Source organism: Macaca nemestrina, chromosome 3, assembly GCF_043159975.1.
Source record: "Macaca nemestrina isolate mMacNem1 chromosome 3, mMacNem.hap1, whole genome shotgun sequence".
Taxonomy (NCBI): domain Eukaryota; kingdom Metazoa; phylum Chordata; class Mammalia; order Primates; family Cercopithecidae; genus Macaca; species Macaca nemestrina.
The window spans coordinates 13,950,913-13,973,621 of record NC_092127.1 but is presented as its reverse complement, the minus strand read 5'-3'; the positions used below and the strand labels follow the sequence as shown (position 1 = coordinate 13,973,621).

General features: G+C 35.4%; 1 protein-coding gene across 3 annotated transcripts in view; it reads right to left on the bottom strand.

Annotated features, from left to right (window-relative positions):
- Positions 1-22,709, bottom strand: part of LOC105466640 (glycoprotein M6A) — a 368,562-nt gene that overhangs the window by 163,975 nt on the left and 181,878 nt on the right. The window contains exon 1 of one of the 3 annotated variants that reach the window (XM_011715710.3): positions 15,817-16,517. The exons of the other annotated variants lie outside the window; for them this stretch is intronic. Within the exon in view, the coding sequence (XP_011714012.1) occupies positions 15,817-15,853 (37 nt within the window). The 5' untranslated portion in view covers positions 15,854-16,517. Of the gene's footprint in view, positions 1-15,816; positions 16,518-22,709 lie in introns of those variants that run through there. 3 annotated transcript variants of the gene reach the window in all.

Genomic DNA, 22,709 nt, shown 5'->3' with positions numbered 1-22,709 from the left:
TTTCATTATAAGTATGCAAAAGCTAAAATACAAACCAATCACCCTATTTGATTGCATTCACAACACTTTTATGTTGCTTTACCAAATATGGATTATAATTTAGGAGTGATATTTACATCTGGGAATTCTGGAAGCAGTTGTGAAGTTTAATTCCTATGGGAACTCATTATATATTCATTAGTTCAAAAACAAAGAAGCAAATAGCATGCACCAATGAAGGAGCTTGAAGACTACCTTCCTCTCAGTGATACCCCTAGGAACAAAACCTCACAATTTTTTTCCTGTCTAAACATGCTTTGAAAGTTGTTCTGACTCAAAACAGTATTTTCAAACATTTCTCATAAGTCCTGAATTGTTTTTTTGGTGTGTGTTAATCCTATGTCATTCTTTGTTGTTTTTAGTAAGTACTCAATTCTCTCAGATTACTAAAGATTCTCTTCTCTAAAAAAAATACTGGCAAATTTAATATCATATTCCATACCAATGCATGAAAAGCTGCTAGTCATTTTATTTCTTCTAGATAACTAACACATGTAAAATTGAACCAAATAATGCCAGAAAGCAAATACCTGATTCTACAGCACATGGTAATAGCTGGGGTCCTGATAGTTACAGTTCTTTCTTTTTATTCATTTTATTTGTAGATAAAAGATGTTCTATGACCTTATTCAGTCACAATATTGATAACCAACTACTTTAACTCTATTCAGAGGTAGAGTTCATTGGGCCTTTCATAATCTTGGTCATAAAATTTATTTATTAATGATGTTTGGGTAGGTAGCTGTTGGGATTGACAATAGTATTAATACCAGCAGCAATGTGTGATGTGATATCAATGTTTATATCCTGCCCTCAAATAATTGAGCTCCCATGTATATGGAATACATGGTAACTGTTTTATTGTTACATGCATTAGCATTTTCAATAACTGTAGGCTATCTCAATCAATTTCCCCCATCATTCCATGATTGCAGTTTCCTTCTATGCCTATTGAATAATCCAGATTAAAGGCTATATATCATTTAACTCCCCGCCTCAAGTGATCGGCCCACCACAGCCTCCCAGTCATTTCACAATACTTTTTGAAGTAGTCAAGGGCTTGTGTACATGATTGTAGACTTCGAAATTCTTTTCATTTTCAAAGGCAAAATTATAGAGGTGTTGTCCAGAAAACCCTTAAAGTTCTCATTTTAAATGATTGCAATCTCTGAGTATAATTTCCTCTCAAATTTTGGGAATTCAAATCCATAATATCTTTGTCTTGGTATATAAATTATGAATCACAATTGGGAAAGCTACCAGGGTTTTTAACCAATAATCTACAAAACTAGCAATTCTCTAAGTGTGGTTCCAGGATCCACAAATATAGCATTACCTGAGAAAATACTAGAAATTCAGGCTCCTGGGCCCCACTCCATACTCACTGAATCAGAAACTTGAGTTGGGGAAATGAAGTGCCATAATCATCAACAAGTAGGTGATGCCAAAGCAAACTAATATTGAAGAGCTACTCAGAATACAGTACTTTAAGTTACTTGTGTAACTTAAAAAGACAAATAAACCTCAAATCACAAACATAACACATTCATTGCAAAGTAAATAATCACTCTTCTAAGTTATTCATTTATAACAATCTAAGGCATAATCACCTCACCTTTCACAAAGGTTGTTGTTATGTCATTTAATAATTTTTAATGAAACTGAGTTATTTAAACTTGACATTAAGATTACCATGTACCCAAATTATCCTAAAAGCACTCAATTCACCTATTTAAGGCTAAGAAAACTCTGTTTATGACGCTTACAATCCAGTTATTCAAGACAAATGACCATTTCCTTCACATAATGGCCTCATTTGAAGATCAAAACTGAAAAGCTAGGTTACAGAATGAGGAAAACTTGAAACACTTAACTTAGATTTAACAATGAGCAATATGGTCAACTTATGTCGTATTTCTTGTGTATTTACCAGAATCACTTTATCAAAAATATACATACAAACTTTGTACTAACTTTCTAATTATTATATTTCTTGGTGGGGGAAGGAGAGGCAACTTAACTCTTTTACTGACAATCACAGACAGGTAAGTTTTGAATGTTACTACTTCTCTCAAATATGTTCTTTCTGTTAGTCTCTTAATCCCAAGTCGATTCTTTTTCAGAACAAATGTAACCCACATTGGAATGTAAAGACATATATTTCTTAGTGTCCCACTTTCTCCTTAGAATACAGTGGATTTCCTCGGAAAGCAATTTTGCCAAGGGAAATGTAAAATGCATTTTTTTATATTACAGCAAAAGAGGTATTCAGTTTTTGTCTGGCATGTCCTCTGCTGTATTGCACATGAAAGTGAAAGGAAAGCAATTGGAAATCCTTGCCAGAGGCTAGTTATGAGGAATGAGTTCAAAGATTTCAGTGGCCTGATACATAGTGCTTAAAATATACGAGTCTACCATCTCCTTTCCTTTTTTCCTTTTTCCATTTTGCAAAATGGGAAACAACATTGTTCTTTCCCAACGTGGCTTTAAATAGCTCTTCCAATCTTGTTTTCCTGCCCCAAGATGTCTTAGGCAGCACTCACAGTCTCCCTTTGCTCATCTGTCTTAGGGAGCTCCAGTCAGCTCCCTTTCCTAGAGTATCACTGGCATCAACCCTTTTCTATAATATAAATCATTTCTTTTCTGGCCAAAAAATACATGCAGTTCTTTAATTTTTGACTCTGGGCCACTCATTTTGACTCATTGTGGGGCAATAGCATTCAATGACCTCTTCCAAAACAACAGACACTGAGCTCATAGTCTTTAACATTCCCCTCTCACACTAAGAACTGCTTGAATCTAAGTATCTAGGAATCTAAGAGTCAATTGAAGAACAGTTTTGCAAACTCAACTTATAAGAATAGTGACTGAACTTGTGCAAGAAAGTAAAAGCATACGAGGCACAGAAGTAATATTACTATTTTTGTATACAAAAGTAAAAAATGGAAATATTGGAGTCAAGAAGACTGAGGTATAACAGACACTTCCAAATGACTGCATTTGTCACCCTAAAAGTAGCAAATGTTTTCAAAAACAAACAGAACACCCTTGAGCAAGAGACTTAATATAAAACCCTATTGATAAGGATACAATTCAAATATTTTTTGAGGTTTAGCTCTTTTTTTCATTCAACTTCTATGGACCCTGAAATGGGATTTTTAATACTAAATTTTAAAGATGTTTCAAAATTTTAATTTCAAAAAAAAATGATCCTGAGAGTACAATATTTTTTAAAAGTATATGGATTCCAAAGTGGTGAGGAAGCCAATAAATAATTCCAATAACTGTGTAATCTGTGGTTGAGGGCTGAATGCTGTGGTTGAGGGCTAAACTGAAGAGTAATCTTATTTGAGAATGTACAAAATAAAAATAAATAGGTAAAAAGAATACACAAAATACAACAAAAACAAAATTATATAACATATACACAAATCTAGGTAGAGATATAGATTGTTTTCCTTAATCAATGTATGCTAACCCTTATAATACATAAGATATTATATACACATCAATACCATTATATTATATAATATCAATACCATTTTAATTTCACTGAATGCAAATTATCCAAGTCAGAGAAAAACCTCTAGGCCAAATCTTGTCTAAAACATTTTAATCTGTCCTGTAGTAACATCGGGTGCATCAAATTCTCTCACATCAATCCCCCCTTGTTTCCATACCCACACTTAACAAATAATAGCTAAAATTATATATCTACATAAAATAAAGTGCATTCCATTGTCCTTCAGTACTATACCGTGTTATTGTCCACTCTGAGGCCTAAACCATGGCTTCATCATATTTCTAAAACACAGATCATAAAACCCATTCAATGAAGGCTTCTGTTTCTTGCAAAATAAAACTTCAAAATCACCAGAGAGGTAATAATGGTCAGGTTAATGCCTGGGTTACATTCAATATTGAAATGGTATATAACTCATTTTCCCTCAAGGACCACAAAACAGCCTTGTAAACTCATCCCAGAGGATCTGAAAGAGAACCCCCTCATAACAGAATGGCATTCCCAGCTTGTGGGCTCTGAGACTCCATTGAGTCATGCCACATGTATGGAAAATGATTTTTGGAGTGTTATTCTATCCAAGGAAAAACAAAACACATTTTCCCCTTTCTAGATTAAAGGACATACTGTCTACATTAAGACAATCAGGGTTAGTCTTAAACACTTGTTAATCTTAGCACTATGTTTAACAAGCCTCCCAAGTATTGAAATCAAGAAACCTAAGAAATGAGATCAATGTTAGCTTTTTCATGAAATTTAAATGTGTCAGACAATAAAGTCTGCAAATAGTTTGCCATCTTTTGCTAACAGGGAAAACTAAGCAGCGAATTAATGACCTCCCAAGGATTTTGGAGAATGCCGGGTAAGTTTACTACACTCCACATAAGTATAATATGCAGATCCTAATTATTTCATATCCTATATTTCTATTTTGTACATTGAAATCAGGATCACGTTAAAAACTTTTATAAATGTAGCACACTAATATTATAGGTATATTGAATAGCTGTTTTGTAGATAAAAAGTGTTTAATATTGGTAATTTGACACGGTTCAAACTAATACATCTATAATACAGACAAATAGGTAACAAACCACTCAGTAGACTTTAAAAAAAATAAATCTATTAATACCTGAAGGCTGAAGCAAAATACATTTGTCAGTTAATAGGAGAGAATTTTCCAGGAATCTGATAGAGGTGGAATGAAGTGACCAGTGGATATGATACATTTTTAAAAATTGAGTATGTTAGATAAATAAATACACTATGTTTTTTAATACTTTAAAGACTATGGAATGCCTCGAGGGACACAAACATGGGTAATACAGTTGCCTGAAAAGACTTCATCATCATTAGGTTATAGTGATGTTGCTTTTGCATCACTGCAGAATTTAAAAGAAAATAGAGTACCAGAGTTAAGTCCAAATGTTGCAGTGATGATATAACTGTAAGTATGACACAAAGTTTCCTTCCAATTTAGCAGAAACAATGGGCAAAGAAATTTTGATATTTATGTAAAATTAGTGGTCACTCTTGATACACAGATGATATGAAAGAACACATGTGTCATAAATCAGTAGCTCCTTTTAGACCTTTGGTAAGTATACTACTCTCCACGTAAGTATAATATGCAGATCCCAATCATTGGGAGGGGGCTCAAAGTTGCTAAAAGGTGTTGTAGAGATCAATCATGGAAATACATTCTTGTTGTCTCTTTGTGAATTAAATTTTCATGTAGTGTTGCAAAAAAAAAAAAAATTACTGTGTAAAAATAACACCTAAATAAATAAGCTTATCTTTCTTCAAGATTATACTTTTCAGCCTGGCTATACAACTGACCTATAAAACAAGAAGTTATTTCAGTTGTTTAATAAGAGTTCATTCTCAGTTCCACCAAATAATGGTATCACAAATTCATCTCAAAACATAAACTAGTGATTAATACATCAAAAAAATTAGTATACCGAAATTGTAGGGAGAATATGATGAACATTGAAAGGTTAGAAAGAAATACTCTTCAAATACCATTGACTAGATCTCAAATGATCTGTTTTCAGATTCTGTCGTGACCCCATCTAAAATATAAGCCAATTGGATAAGACTATATACTGATTAAAATACAAAAAATAAAGCTTAAAAGAAGGCAAAAGAAAATTGATTACTCATTGCATGCTATTTTTTAAGTTCATTACCTTAAAAATTACTAAACATGTCCTATAAAAGGTCTTATCTTATTAAACTGTCCTCAAGGATTTCAAACTGTTATTTCTTGCATAATTTTGTTTTCTTTGATCAATTCTTATGAATGAACACAGTAAGCCTAGTGTCAGCAAATTTGTAAACTACTTCGTTAAATTTTAACAGCATATTATAAAATATTATAAGACATAGTTTTCCAAGTTCCAGTAACCATTTGCTGAACCTGACAGTTTAATATATTTGACTTCATTGCTAGAATCAGAATGCTAAAAATATGTGTGGGCTCTTTAATAATAAAAAAAGAAAATCTATTCATTTTTCAAGAAGGCTGCTACCAAACTGCTGAATATATTTCAGGTCAAAGAAGAAAAGAATTATTTTTAATTCTAATCTAATGGCATAAAATGGAGCCCTTGCTAAATTCTCCCAAGCCAGGTTTAGCTGCTCTGTTAGATCTGTCTCTATTTAGGGGAAAAAATTGTGTTTTATTCTTTCTTTAGTCTGTACAGTTGAACCCTTCTTCTTCCTCTTTATCCTCTTCTTTTTCTTCCCCTCCCCCTCTTCCTTCTCTTTCTCCTCCTACTCTCCTTTCATCACCATCATCACCATCATCATCATCATCAATCAGCTATGAATGGGTTTGTTTTCAGGGCACTTTGCAGGTTGGGTTCATGAACAAATGACAAATCTTTACCCTTCAGGGATTTGTACTTTGAGAAGGGAGCTACGGCATGACATATACATAAAAAAGTAAACAGTAAGAGGTGCCGTATATTAAATTAAAACATTTAAGAAATAATTGTTACAACAATTCAAAAAACTTATTAGTCCTTTAATTCCAGCTCTCTGACTCAAGGAAAATTGCTTGGTCAGTTTCTCAGATGGGCACAGTGTGTTATGATGAGAGGAAAGGAAATGTGGAGAAGGAATCTCTGCATTTACTCAACTCCTACTACATTCCAGGAATTATAATAGACGCTTTTACCAAGTCATTATTACGTCTAACTCACATTAAATGGACCTAAACCCCCCAAAAATTAATTCTCAAAATGGAGATTTTGAAAAAAATACAGTTGAATAATACAGATGAAGTTAGAGAGAAAATGAAGGTGGAGAAAAGGAGCCAGGGCTTTAACAAAAGTCATCTGATTGGGAAACCAAAAGTCAATTGGCCACTCATTAGGATGATCAACTGAAAACTGCTGGCACTTATACATGTTGAAAATTCATGGAGACAATCTGAGTGCGTGGTTTCTGAATTCTAGATCTTATGACTTAATTACAACTTTTTCCTGTGAAAAAGTTGAGCAGAGATTTAAAATGTTTTAAGCTCAAGTATTTTGACCAGTATTCAAAGCATTCTTTTCACAGTAAAAGGGTTTTTTTTTTTTTTTAACTTGATGAAAAACTAAAATCAAGTTTTCGAGACAATAAAACACCAAATGAATCTGGCTTTGGTAATACAAGGGTACTTTTTAAGACAGAGATTCTCAAAGCCTATGGTTGGTTTTAAATGGACAAACCACATTTAGTGTCGTATCTAAGAGTTCCGTTGCTCAAACAACACTCAATCCTTATTTTAATAATGAATTCTAGTATTGAATATTGAAATTTTGAAAGGTATTTGAAGAAAAATAAATATAATTCTTTACTGCCACTCAAATGTAGAGTCTGTGGTTACAAAAATTTGAATTTAAATGCCCTTATTATAGGAAAAATAAATTTTTGACTAGAAAAATGGAGAAATCATTTGGCTCATTCTCCCTTCTGACCACCTCATAATCTTTCTTGGAACTGAAGTGGAAGACTATCTCATTTTGTTACATGACAATTTTTTTTTTTCTCTGGATGTTTGTGTGAGGTTTTCTCTTAGTTTCCTGTAGAGTTTGAACCCAATGGCCATTGACTAAATAGTGTGACCATAAAGTCAAAGAACGTTTGATATTTATTAAAAAACTGTAATCACTATTTATTAACTAATGTCAAGATATATTGACATTAGACACTGCAAATGAAATGCTTAGAACAGTGCCTGGATTATTAAATATTTGCTATTATTACTAACATTTTCCTTGAAAAATAAATCTTGCTAGTAAAAGTGATTAATTATGTTTCTGATGTTCAATAACTAAACTGAACTGAAAAAATGGTATGGTATAGACTGTTAAAAATGAAAGTGGATATCTACCAACACAAGAAATGTGTAGAAGAATCTCAAAAATTGTTTTTCAAAAAAAAAAGCTGTGAAGTTTTGGGGGGAAGCAAATTTGGTTATGTATTATTTCTTTATTTGAATTAGTTACTAAACTTTTTTGCATAAAACAACAATCAGGGAATAAATACAGGTGTAAAGTTTTTCTCCCATATTTTACTTTTGTTAAGAAAGAATAGGTAATTCACCATTCAGATAACCTTTCTCATGGGGAATATTAATTGCAACCATAAAAATGTAGAAAATAGGCCGGGCGCGGTGGCTCAAGCCTGTAATCCCAGCACTTTGGGAGGCCGAGACGGGCGGATCACGAGGTCAGGAGATCGAGACCATCCTGGCTAACACGGTGAAACCCCGTAGTAGTCTCTACTAAAAAAATACAAAAAACTAGCCGGGCGAGGTGGCGGGCGCCTGTTGTCCCAGCTACTCGGGAGGCTGAGGCAGGAGAATGGCGTGAACCCGGGAGGCGGAGCTTGCAGTGAGCTGAGATCCGGCCACTGCACTCCAGCCTGGGCGACAGAGCGTGACTCCCTCTCAAAAAGAAAAAAAAAAAAAAAATTGTAGAAAATAGTTTCCCAGACATTGGAAGTTCTATTATAAATCAATGAAAAATGCTAATTAGCAAAATGCTTTAATTGCCTCACTTTTACTTGATAACTAAGAAAAAGCATGGCCACCCCCTTATAGGAGGCAATATGAACAATCTCTTATGTTTCTAGCATCATTCTCAGGGATAGTCCATCCAATTCCTCTCTTTGATGGAGGTAAGTATACTAAAACTTATCATTTTTCATATGATAAAAATTTAAGTCCAAAAACATTAAACAATTTAAACAATGTGAGAAAGTGTCTTTCCTTCTTTTGGAAATGAATCTGGATATATACAGCAGTTAATATTCTAACATGTTGACGTCTCTTAATACACATCATTTAAAAGCCAACCGTCATTCTTCCTTTTTTCTCTGACCTCAGATTTCCCCATATTATAACTTAATTCCCTAGTGAACTCTATAAACAGACTCCAGTAAGGAACCTACTCTCATCTTTGACCAAAATTATATTTCCCACTTACAATTTTAAAAAATAAATCAGTTATCTTCTGTTTTTCTTTCTTTGTATTGTTCATGGTAGAAAGAAGGAAGTTACTGTTAGATTAAGAATATCCAAGACAATGGTCACAACTTGAAAGCACATGGAAAATCATGAATTATTTTTATAATGTCAGCTAATCCACAGCTGTGCCACCTGTTAGTATGGATGCTATCCAAAAGGATTTTTGAAAGTAAGCCAGGCAGTCTGCCTTCGATGTATGAAAAAGAAAACTGTCAAACATTTTGAATGGTGGGGGAGGGGTCTTTGCTTGGGGGAAAATGGAGTTCACAATGGACAAACTAGGAGTGATCTCCTGTATCCTATGAATCCCTCATGAGTCATTGTCTTCTGATGAATTAGGGAATAATTAATTTCTAAAAACCATTTCTTAGAAGTCATCACTCCAAGAATACTATCAATATCTACCTATCTATCTATCACGCTGTACTTCTCATTTAGTCTCTTTAAATATTTAAACTTTAATTTAAGGAATTAATGAAGTAACTATATCAAGCACTTTCATTCGGAAAGGTGAATTCACTCATTTTAATGATATTGTGAAAAATCTATTCATATCCTTCATCCTAACAAGATGTTAGAAATGTATTATTAATATTTTGGATCTTTGAGATAAACAGTACCACAGACACTAAAAGAAACCATAATTAGCAACTGATCCAATGAAAATATAAAATGACAAAATTCTAAAATGTTATATCTAAACCACAGCAGACATAACCACAACAATGCAGAAGTTCTGGGAATATCTATTCAACTTTATTAAAAATATAACTAATTTTCCCTACTGACAGATGTTATAGAACTACATTTGAAAACACCAAGGTATAAAAGTAATTTCTTATACCCAGGAGGACACTTCAGGTTAAGCACAATGCGAGTAAAAGCACAGCTGTCAAATCTTAGGACAGATTTTTTTCTCCATGCTTTATAAAATCTGATTCTCTACGTTTCTTCCAGCCTTGTTATCCAAATGCAGAAACGGCAGCTGAAGAGATGATTTGTGACAGTATTTGCTGAGATGAAGTCTGTCCACTAGATGGATAAAACCAGTTCCCTTTTCATAGGTCTGTAAGTAGCCAACAGCTAAGAAACAAATTATTAATTCTTACACTTAAACGACTGCTTAAAGCTTTTTGATGTTGTTTTTGTTATTTTCTTAGCCACTAGTCTACAGACTTCAATGACATATTAAGGATTATAAATCTATTAATAAACCACACACATTCTGTCCTTTAATTTCTTTGCAATAGTTCCCCAAACGTTATACCACCAATACTTACTGGTAGGCAATGATTTAGGGACGAACTTATTTAAATTGTAAAAAATAAAAGATCAGTGAGGGAAAAAAATCAAAATCATCAAGGTTATACTAAAGAGTGGTGTCAAAGTTGAAATTTAATACATTAAATATACAGTTGATTCAGCTTCCACTCACCAGGTTAAACTCAGGGAAAATTTCTCAGCACTAAGCCTCTTTATGTAAGACTCCTAAAAGGATCTGAAGATTTGTTTTATTTAGAGGTCTTTTGATTGCAAAGAATAGAGATTCACCCAGGGTAGCTGAAAGACGGGGCAGCATAGGCATTATAAAAATTTGCCATGGGATAAAGAGATCCTCAGAGCATACTGAGAATCGTTTTTTTCCCAGTTCTCAAGAAAGAAGGCCAATTGAACCAATTCATCATTTTGGATTCAATTCATGACTTACAAGTCATAGATTGCTAGTGCACTCAGGGATTGGCTGCCCTTGAAAACGTTTTCATATCTGGCAAAGGAAAAGAAGCCAGAGTTGGTGGTAAGGAACACAACAATAAATTACAGATCACAGCTGATGAGTGCAATGGAAGCATGTTGGGGAGGCAGTCCTTCGAAGGAGTGTGGCTGCCAGGCAGGCACCTGTGGACATCTAGTTTAGAGAGTGGGGCTAAAAGTTCAGAACCTGGACTCATTCTGATTGTATCGAACCCAGCTCTACTATTTACTGCTATGTGACTTGGGTCTAGTCAATTAACCAATTTGATATATATTTTCCTCAACATTAGTACCACTTAAGGTTATTGTGAAGAGCCAATGAGTTCATTTAGGTAAAGTCCTTAGGCCAGTGTCTGGCACTGAAATCACTGGGCAATATAGGTTGGTCAATATTTCCTAGTCTCCTAAAGCCAAAACTGCCTATTTTTTTTTTCATTGATTATAGTGGTGTCTCTTCTTCAGAGATGATGTCTACTTAAGGAAAGGTTAGGTTTCAAGATAAAAATAATCTTACACACAAAAAAATGTCTGAAGAGACTTTTAGTCAGCATATAAGCTGTACTGTATATTAAATATACTATATATTAAGTACAATATACAGTATATCCTTTTGTGCATAGACTCCTTTATAGTAATACATGTTATAAATGTATAAAGTATATGATGAAGAGTTCTCTTGTCAACAATAATTGTACAGTATTTTGAATAGTGAGATAGTCGGACATTAACATTGATATGAAAAATAAAGAAAATAAACCTGTACACTCTCCTTTCATTTATGTATTCTTATTGGTTTTAATAAGCTAAAGATATGCTGAAATGACAAATAGGTTAGTGCTATTGAGCTAAGGATGAACAATGACCATTGAACTTTGGCTGTATATGGTGACCCAATCCCTGACAGTCACCAAGGATTGATTCCACTGAGGCGATGGTAGGTGGGGTTTTGGTGCTGGAAAAGTCGGTGGTTGACATTGACAGCACAGACTCATATAAGCTGCTGGTTTATTACACTAGAAAAACATGGTGAGTGATGCTGTGGCTGTTATCTTTTGTGCTGATCAAAACTTTCTGGTATACTCCATGTAATTTTGAGACCTGTTTCATAAAATGTTCATGTTCAGAAATTAAATCCATCATGGTTTTGGCTGTTTGGAACAGTCCAGTCAAATTATGAAAATGGAGAAATCATTTGGCTCATTCTCCCTTCTGACCACCTCATAATCTTTCTTGGAACTGAAGTGGAAGACTATCTCATTTTGTTACATGACAATTCTTTTTTCTCTGGATGTTTGTGTGAGGTTTTCTCTTAGTTTCCTGTAGAGTTTGAACCCAATGGCCATTGACTAAATAGTGTGACCATAAAGTCAAAGAACGTTTGATATTTATTAAAAAACTGTAATCACTATTTATTAACTAATGTCAAGATATATTGACATTAGACACTGCAAATGAAATGCTTAGAACAGTGCCTGGATTATTAAATATTTGCTATTATTACTAACATTTTCCTTGAAAAATAAATCTTGCTAGTAAAAGTGATTAATTATGTTTCTGATGTTCAATAACTAAACTGAACTGAAAAAATGGTATGGTATAGACTGTTAAAAATGAAAGTGGATATCTACCAACACAAGAAATGTGTAGAAGAATCTCAAAAATTGTTTTTCAAAAAAAAAAAGCTGTCAATTTATGAACTGCTGGCTCTTTCTGTCCATTGTTGTTTTCTTTTTATCTCCATACAGTTTTGTTGCTCCCTTTACTCATTGATTCATCAGCCTTCCTCTGTAAACCCCTCCTAATTCAGCAAGGCCTTCATTAGGGCTGTCCACAAAGAGATGGTCACCCACTTGTCTGGCAACCTGAATGTGTATTCCCCAATTCACTCCTAATTAGAAACCCATAAATCATTTACATATTTTCTCTTAAGATTTGGCAAAATGTTCTACAAACAGTTGCATGGCTACAAGTCATAAATGCGTACCTGTTAAATCTTCATCCAAATATCTTTATTCACTTTGCTCAACCCCTCTGCAGTAATTGGGGTCCTTGTTGCCATGATTTTGTGACTATGGTTCTTGATTTTGGTGACAGATGATGCTAGGTTTAGGACGGCCATACTAAAGACCAAATTCCAAACATTCTTTTCTTTTTTCCTTTTTTTTTTTTTTTTTCTTCAGTACTAGAATACCATTTTGGCTGTTCAGTTTTGGCTGAACACAAGATGAAGTAAGTGGCTTCTATTTAGAGGCCACGTTTTACCAAAAACTATATGTTTCTTAAAATACTAGCCTCCCCTCAGCATAATGAGACACTCACCTTTGGGGAGGGTGGCAGAAATTGATGGAGCAACAGATTAATGATTCCCATTTCAGTTTCACATCAAGCGTGGGCTCATTGAACAGAATGGCTGGTGGGTGAAGTCACCCATACTTCTAAATTATCCTCCCTCTCTGGCTGAACATATATACTTAAATTAGGATAACAGTTAAGGGACTATTCTCAATTGCCTTTTAAAGCTTGAGGGGGGAGTGGGCTCTCACTATGAAGAAAAATATATTTCTTATGGATGATCTCTTTAAGTGCTTGAGCATCAAGTATCTCTATTTTCAAACATATGAAATTACAATTAATTAATGAAACCACTCAGTTTTACATTCTAGTTGAATTTGCAAGGTAATATGAGTAAACACTGATGTGAATTTTAAGTCTTGGTGACATGTGACAGGAAAGACAAGGTCTAAATTTTAAGAAAAGATGGAAAAGCCACTTACTTCTTGCAAATGGAAGAAAACTCTGTGATATCTGAATTATTGTTTAAGAAAATCCTATGCAGTTTAAGAAAAACAGGATAAGAACACAAAATGCTGCTTTTCTTGAGACAGATCATTAAGTCTCTCCACCTAAACTCTTGAAAAATCTCTAACGATTTTATCTGCTTGTCAAATTGCTCCTCCAGTAATTTCACAGTTACAACCCACGCACATATCGACAGAGCATTTCGATTCAAATGTAACTTTCTAACAACAAACTTATATAGAAAAGGTGTCATAGGCGTAGTTGAGAGGAACAGAACATCTAGAGTGAAGAAAATTAAATCTTCTTTTTCTCAATTAAGAAAAAAACCTAAACTATAAATATTGTATTCACATACATTTACAAACTGATAGACCACTAAACATTTTTCTGATTTAAAATTGCTTTCCACCACTGTTGCTGGTGCATATATTAACGATGAAAAACCCACTGTGACAGAAATCTTTCCTCACAGCATTGCCACCTCCACCCCCATAAAAGAAAGCTTTTCAGTGTTACCTGAGGGAAAAAAAAAATCACAACTAATTACATCATTTTTCTTGCTTCCTGCATCTACCAAAGCTTGCTAAGACACATTCAACCTGTTAGCACAATCCATGATTTAACTCAAGGTTTTAGTTAGTGTAATGAGTATCATTGCTCTATTTAAAGTGTTGTTTACCTTTCCTTAAGCAAATTGATCGGCCAATAAGTATCATCATTAGGTATTACAAAAAAGATGTTGTCATAAGATATTTTATTCTAAATTAAAACAGTCCATCGAGATACCTTGTAAGAACAGAAATTACCATTAAAATTTCCCATTTACAATCACTGATGAATACTTAGGCTATTTGTGCATATAATAAAGGGAGCTGAGGTTTTTTAATTTAAAAATAGATCACATGCTATTAATGTAGATTTTTGTGTTTCTATTACAGATTATCATTAATAAGGGTACTAAGGACTAAAATTAGGAAATACCTATTACCTTTTGCTTATATCAAACTTTCATATATTTAATATCAATGGTCTTTTATTACGTGTGTGTGTCTGTGTATATGCACCATATATGCCTCAAAGTATGTGTGTGCACATTAAGGGAAGAAACCCAGCATAGCTAAATAGCTAAAAATATGGTAACTATACTGTGCTTCCACTCTGTATATTTTATCATATAAAATATAGTTTTTTAAAATAAATGCCTTTATATACGTTTGAAATTAACTTTGATAGCTGAATCTTTTTCAACACTACTCTTGAATATTACCTTTATGTAGCATTACCTGTGTTACCGTTTCAGTCCTAAGAAAATGAGACCATTTTCTCTGACATTACATAAGCCCGCAGCAGACGAGAGAAACGCTGCCTGTCTGGGGGGAAAGCTAGCTCCCTCTGAAGCTACCATTTGACACATTAAAACAATTCTCGAGTTGATTGAATCATTCCAAATTACCAATATTTGACCATTTCAACCTACAAAAATGGCAATTTCACTTTAACTCATACAGCCAGATATACCTAGACAAGCTTTAAAAATGCATGAAAAAATTTCCTTTAACATTTATTACTCAGAAGTTGATTACAGTCAACTATATATAGAAAGGAAAATCTTAACGTTTCTATACACCCTGAACATTTATGAACTTTTGCTCCATCTGCTTAAACCGAAAGTGCATCCTTGTTTTTATGTTTTCATTTTTTAAAGATTGTTTTAAAAAACGTGTAGCAATCAAAAGATAATTAATGGTCCTGGTCTTTGTTCTATCAGATGTCCATGCAAAGGTATGGATAGTGGTTCCATCACCAAATTTTTAACTAACTCCAAATATTGTATTTGTGGCTCACACTAGGGATCCCTTGACCCAGCTCGGCAAGCGTGAAATCACGAAATAAATGAAGGTTAACAAAGACTGGTCTAAGGAATAGTTCACTACAATACCGCAATGCTCTTCTCACTAATACTCGACTCTGCATTTCGCTACTTATATCTGAAAGATTTGCAAATAATGACAACATTCGTGCCAGACATTACTGCAAGTGAGGAACAGACTAAAGGAGAGGAAGGAACAAAATGCCTTCCAAGAGAGAAACATTCATTAGCCTTACTGGCAAGTGTCTAAAGCAAACAAGGAAACTGCAAAATAATTACTTAGTTACAAATAAACGCTTTTTAGCACAGTACCTTTTTGTGTCTGTCCCTCTTCCATATTCTCTTCCATGGCTACCTTTCTTCAGTAGAATCTGGTACACGGAATTAATCAAAAGCTCAATTAGATGTTGGAAAAACTGGTGTTTTTTTTTTTTTTTTTTTTTTTTTTTCCCTGGGAAGCTCCAACAGCAGTGGCTTGGGCAAGTCCTCAGAGCTTAGCTCAGGCTCCCTCGTTCCTCTTGTTTGCTTGGAGACGAGCTGTCAAGTGTAATTTCATTCAAATTACTCTTCCATGAAGATTATCAATTTTTCTTCTCAAAGCTGCCCATTGTGTGCCACTGTAAGCAGGTATTCAAACAAACAGCCTGAGAATTTTGGGGGAAAATTTGGTCTGAATCCCAGGAACAGAGACACTATGATTCACAAGTCTTGCTTTGCATTTAAAATGGGGAAAAGAAATTGAGGTTTGTATTGAAATCTGGGCTTTAAATTGGAAACAGCCTGAGCTGTGAACAGATGGAGGGGTGTCCTCCTAACATGAAGCCGACCACCAACCCATAATTCCCCCCTTCGCTTCCAGAGTGGGAAAGCCCAGATTCCCGTCGGTTCTTTATGCGGCAGCAGTGGCTTCTCACTCAGTCAGATACGTTGCAAAAAAACGTGTTTTCCTTTTCTCTCCTCACTAAGTATTTAGTTAATTTGATTTAAGGTGCCAAGAAAGGACGCAATTACACCATCTCAGGGTTTCTCTGCAAAAGTTTATTACTAAGACAGGACTTGTAAGCCCACACCTTTGAGATTTAAAAAGAAATAGAAGCGTGGCTGTCAAAGGAGTGAGTATAAAGCTCTAAGCCTGAGAGATACATGTTTTAAGTAATTATTTTACTTAGTGCCATATGACTCTTAAGGAAAAGGGAGAACACCACTGGAAGGAAAAACCCTATTGATGTCTTTGTTATTTATTGTTATGATTTTAGCCCACGAAAGCTGCTGATTTCCAACGAGAATCTCTTGAAAGGGAATTTCTTGAAAGGTCAGTGTTAGGGAATGAAAAGAGTGATGTAAGGGAGGAAGAAATTTGAGATAAGAAACAAGAGGACAGCAATTTTTAATGGGAATCTGCAAGCTGATTTGGAATGCAAATCACAATGCTGCAGTCTGGCAATAAATTAGCATTTGTACTTCAGCCTACTGAGTGACAGGGCACAGTCCAAGAGTCTCAATACTTCACAAAAGGTATAGCAAGAAAATAAACAGTATCTCTTTCAAGGAGCATAAACCTTTCCTAGAGTAGAAAGAATGGATCCTTGCCTCTGTCTCCATCTCCAAATGAGCCAGCACACACACAGAGGGAGAGAAACACACCCACAAGCACACACAGACAGATGTACACACACCCAGAGACACACAAGGACACTCACACAGACATAACTGTAGTTCTTTGCCTTTAATGAAAAATAACTCCATCCTCATTATCCATAGCATACGTTTCTTGCATTATAGCTTGTATTTCACATGCATTCTTTAAAGCAGGCCAGTAGCATGTTGCACATCACCCTCTAAATATTACAAAAGCAACTATTTAGAGGAAACACAATCACTGCATTCCACTTTATTTCTCATACATGAATGTTTAGTCCTCTTACTTTTATTATCATTTGTTATTATTTTCTCTTTTCAAATGAATTTTGTCCAAAAATAACTGGAGTTCAGATAACTCAAAACCTATCTCTTCTGAATATATATCTATTTGTATTCAAGGGTTTTTGAGAGAGCTGCTTGCTCAGTGCACAGATTGAGAGAGAGAAACCATAAGGGAAATCAAAAAGCCAAATTGTAGCAGCCTCTCTGCTTCAACTCATCCCTAGGCTGACATAACCTGGCATATAATCAACACAGAACGGAGCAACGCTCCTCATTTAGATTCTTCGTTCATTTTATACCATGGAAATCATTCGTGAAAGCAATCGTTTATTGTAGTGCCAGTAGATACAATAATGCCACCTTAAATTTTTAGAACACTTTATAATCTATAAAACATGATTACATACATCAACCCATTGTAAATCAAAAGGAAAAGGCATAATTTTCCCCACTTTATGTTGAAAAAAACACAAAAAACAAAAAACACTGACGCTCACGGACACCTAGAGACTGGGCTAATAAATGACCAAGTAAGTCTCAGAACCCATGTCTGTTGATTTCTTGCCTGATGGTCTGACCTTAGAAGCGAATTTTCCTTCCTACTTTGTTCCTTTATGAGTATCTTCAGCATCTTCAGAAATAAGCCTCAATTCATAGCTTTCTTTTTCACCACACATATAAAGCAAAAGAGAGGGAAAGGAGACGGAAAGGAAGTTTTTAAAATATTCATGGTTTCTTTTTCTTCTGGAAATTTTGCAGCAGAACACGCTCATATAATCATTCACTTTTGTCTAAAACAGGCTTTTTCATGTGACAGTTGGTACCAACATAAGCCAATATCAACTTATACTAATTTTTAAAATATGCAAAAAAGTCCTCAGAGCCAGTCTAAATGGACTCTTGTCAAATGAATGAAGAGACACATACACATACATAGCCTCCTCACAGCAATCTCCTGTCAGTAGGTTTTCAGTATTTGTTACTAGGGCAAAATGCACAATAAAAATTGGCCATTTTGATCATTTTTAAATCTGTAGTTCAGTGGCATTAGGTACATTCACATCATTTTGTGACCATGGCCACCAGTTATCTCCAGGACTTTTTCATCTCCACAAACTAAAACTCTGTGCCCATTAAAAATGCACTCCCCCTTTCCCCTTCCTCCTGTTTGATGGCAGCTGAGCTGTTGATACTTTCCTTTCTTTCTTTCTTTCTTTTTTTTTTTTTTTTTTTTGAGACAGAGTCTCGCTCTTTCACCCAGACCAGACCGGAGTGCAGTGGCACAATTTCGGCTTACCACAACTGCTGCCTCCAGGGTTTGAGTGATTCTCCTGCCTCAGCCTCCCGAGTAGCTGAGATCACAGGAATGCACCACCACATCCAGCTAGTTTTTTGTATTTTTAGTGGAGACGGGGTTGGTTTCACCATGCTGGCCAGGCTGGTCTCAAATTCCTGATCTCAGGTGATCCACCCAGCTTGTGCTGGAATTACAGGTGTGAGCCACAAAGCCCAGCCAAGTTGCTGTTGCTAATGGTGGTTTTAAGATTATTTTTTTTTAATTTGGATCTCCTTTGAAGTAAAAATATTTTGAACCTCCAGCATCTTAAACTAGTTAGAAAAGAAAAATGTTTGACATTACAGTAGATTTGCTTTATGAATTATAAAATATACTATATGAGCCTTAATAACTAGCAATGATGTGTCCTCATGGGGACTGAAATGCCTCATCTAATATTCTTTCCATTGTATCATATTGTATTTGTCCCACTCTACTCTTACTCATGTATTTAAAATATATGGGCTGTATGCAGTGGCTCATGCCTGTAATCCAAACACATTTTGAGGCCAGGAGTTTGAGACCAGCCTAAACAATACAGACAGACCTTATTACTACAAATATTTTCTTTTTTTTTGAGATAGAGTTTTGCTCTTGTTGACCAGGTTGGAGTGCAATGGCACGATCTCAGCTCACTGCAACCTCTACCTCCTGGGTTCAAGTGATTCTCCTGCCCCAGCCTCCCGAGTATCTGGGATTACAGGCATGTGCCACCATGCCCAGTTAATTTTGTATTTTCAGCAGAGACAGGGTTTCTCCATGTTGGTCAGGCTAGTGTCAAACTCCCAACCTCAGGTGATCTGCACACCTCGACCTCCCAAAGTGCTGGGATTACAGGCATGAGCCACCACACCTGGCCACTACAGATACTTTAAAAATCAAATTATCCAGCCATGGTGGTGCACACCTAGAGTCCCAGCTGCTGGAGAGACTGAGGCAGGGGAATCACTGGAGGCTGGGAGGTTGAGGCTGCAGTGAGCTATGATCACATCACTGCACTGCAGCCTGGGCAACAGAGTAAGACCCTGCCTCTAAAAAATAAAATCAAACAAATATAAGTTAACTAAGTGGTTAAAAATATGATTATATTTTTATCAAGTCAGATTTCCCTTTCAAATACTGTCTAAGAAATGTTTATAATGTATATTACTTTTTCCTGTGTGAACTCACTCAATCCAAAACCGTTATAATTATCTTTCATTTTTCTTAATTAATCTTAAGTTGGAGCTGCCTTTAACACTTCATCTTATTTTATGGATAAACACATTATTATATACACTGAGAAAATATTGACATATTCCTCTATTATGTAATACAGTCATCTTTGTGATACAATTTTCATAATATAGACAAGTAAGTAGAGTTAACAGATTAAGGAAGTTGTGGTTCCAAATACAGCATTAAATATAAAAAGTGAGGGGAAAAACGTTCGTGGTCCCTGGGTCAGAGTACAGAAAGATGTGGAAAAGAAGATCATGAAAACCAAGCCCAGTGCCTAGGACTAACAGGCAAGAACACGATTTAGAAACTGCCTTTTTTTCTACCTCAAATGTTTCAGACACAGAATTAGCATTATCTCTAGAATGAAATGTCTGAGTTGGGACCTTCATATATTTTGACAGAGAAAAAGGACCCCTTTGTCTGCTACTCTAAGCTCCAGGTCAGAAACTGACTTCCATAACATTTTCTTTTCTTTTTTTTTTTTTTAATTGTTTTTGAGACGGAGTCTTGCTCTGTTGCCCAGGCTGGAGTACGGTGGTGCTACCTCGGCTCACTGCAAGCTCCGCTTCCAGGGTTCACACCGTTCTCCTGCCTCAGCCTCCCAAGTAGCTGGGAATATAGGTGCCCACCACCACGCCCAGCTAATTTTTTGTATTTTTAGTAGAGACAGGGTTTCACCGTGTTAGCCAGGATGGTCTCGATCTCCTGACCTTGTGATCTGCCCACCTCAGGCTCCCAAAGTGCTAGGATTATAGGCGTGAGCCACTGCACCTGGCCAACATTTTCTTAAAGAAAGTCAAAACCACCACAAACACTGCAACGTCCATTATAAAATGACCATAACATTCTTCAGAGTTATATAATCATAGAAAGCAGTCAATTCACAGAATGATCATGGTGTTCACAGTGGTATCATTACCCCATTTCCTTTTATTCTGAATTGTAAAAGTGTTTATTAGGCATTCTTACAGGAAAGCGATGTAGGCAAAAGGGATACTAATGAGACAAATTCCTGCCCTAATTAGGCATGTAGCCTAGTAGCATAAGACAGACCAAATATCACAATGCTAAATGACAAGTGCTACCGAATAAACATAAAAATGCATTAGATGCCACATGAGCCTACCTCAAGGATATCTAACCTATATTTAGTTTTGATCATTGGAAAAGTTTTTCTGGTTTCCTAGAAGGTACAGTTTGATCTGACCTGATCAAAGCAAGTGACCTTTCACCCAAAGGAGATGAAATTAGATGGGAAAAAGGGGGAGGCAGATTGCTGGGGAGAAAGAAAAGATTTTCTAAACAGTTGAAAGTGAATACATGAAGGCCTACGGGGAGGGAGCCGTACTCTGCCGAGAACACGTAATAGACTAACATCTGGGCGCATGGGCGGAAACTCTTTTACTATTTATTAGACATTGTGTCCCCAAGGTATTCAGTAGTCCTGTGCTGGAACATCCAATTCTGAGTCTTGCTCCTTAGTTTACTTAGAGTACTGAAAAAGAAGACACTCCTAAGACCTAGCTTGTACTCTATAAGATTGGAGCCTAAAGGTGGACAATGGCAAACCCGTTAATATTTACCCCCAAGAAATTACGTTTCGGATATCTTAGGCTCTTTCTTACCAAGACCTTTCTTCTCCAATCTATTAATACTGTATTTTCAGGGCTCTTGTCATGAGTATGTCATAGGCCTGTTTACAACTGGTGAATGCTTTTCCATTGTTCTTAGGATAAAGTTCAACCTCATTAGCCTGACTGGGAAGATCGGACATGACCTGGCAGGAGTTCACCTCTTTGGCATAACCTTCCCCTGCTGTTCATTCATTCATCTCCTTCTAATTTCTCAAAATTGTCCATTTGTGAACGTTATTTCTTCTTCCTAAAACACTTTTCCTTCCACCCTCAGATAGCTAGATCTACTCAGATCTCAGCTGGAAAATGTTATCCTCAGGCACAACTTTTCCGACAGCATAGGCCTCTTTTAGTATTCATATCACATGATGTTACAGAGCTATTCCTCAAAGTCTGCAATATATATATAGATATAGTCTGCAATATGTGTGTGTGTGTGTGTGTGTGTATATATATATAATATATTTAGTTCGAGATACATATATATGTATCTTCCCCCGAGCCTGCAGCCTATAAGCTCCATAAGATAATGGCCTCTATCTTTCCCCGTCACACAAGACAAGAACATAGCAAGCTTTCAATAGATACTTGTTGAATGCATGCATTCATGAATGAATGAATCAATAAAAAAAAAATGATGTACAAATAAATGAATGAAAAAACTCAGTGGCTTACACATACCTTGTCTTATGTTTATTTGCTTCCACAAAATATTTTAGAGGGTGAACATAATTTACAATAACTTGGGGACATACATATCATGTTCATACGTAACAAATGTCATTCCCCAGCAGTTGATGGCAGAATGATAATGAGATATTTCAAAGAGCAACCAGCAAAACAAAAAGGGAGCTGGGAAATATTAATTGTGTTTCCTGTTTCCTCTAAGAAGGGAAAGCTGTATTGTCATAAATGTTGATTACAGTTAAGGGGTGACACTCTTTGGGCCAAACTTACCCTTTTATAGAAAGATCAGTTCTAAGTACTCATGCAATCCTATAATCATAGAGGTGATCCAAATTTTAAAACTTATAAATAGTTCTGTTTTCTCCAAAATGCCAGAAAGCAAGAGAACTCCAAATCCCTTTTCT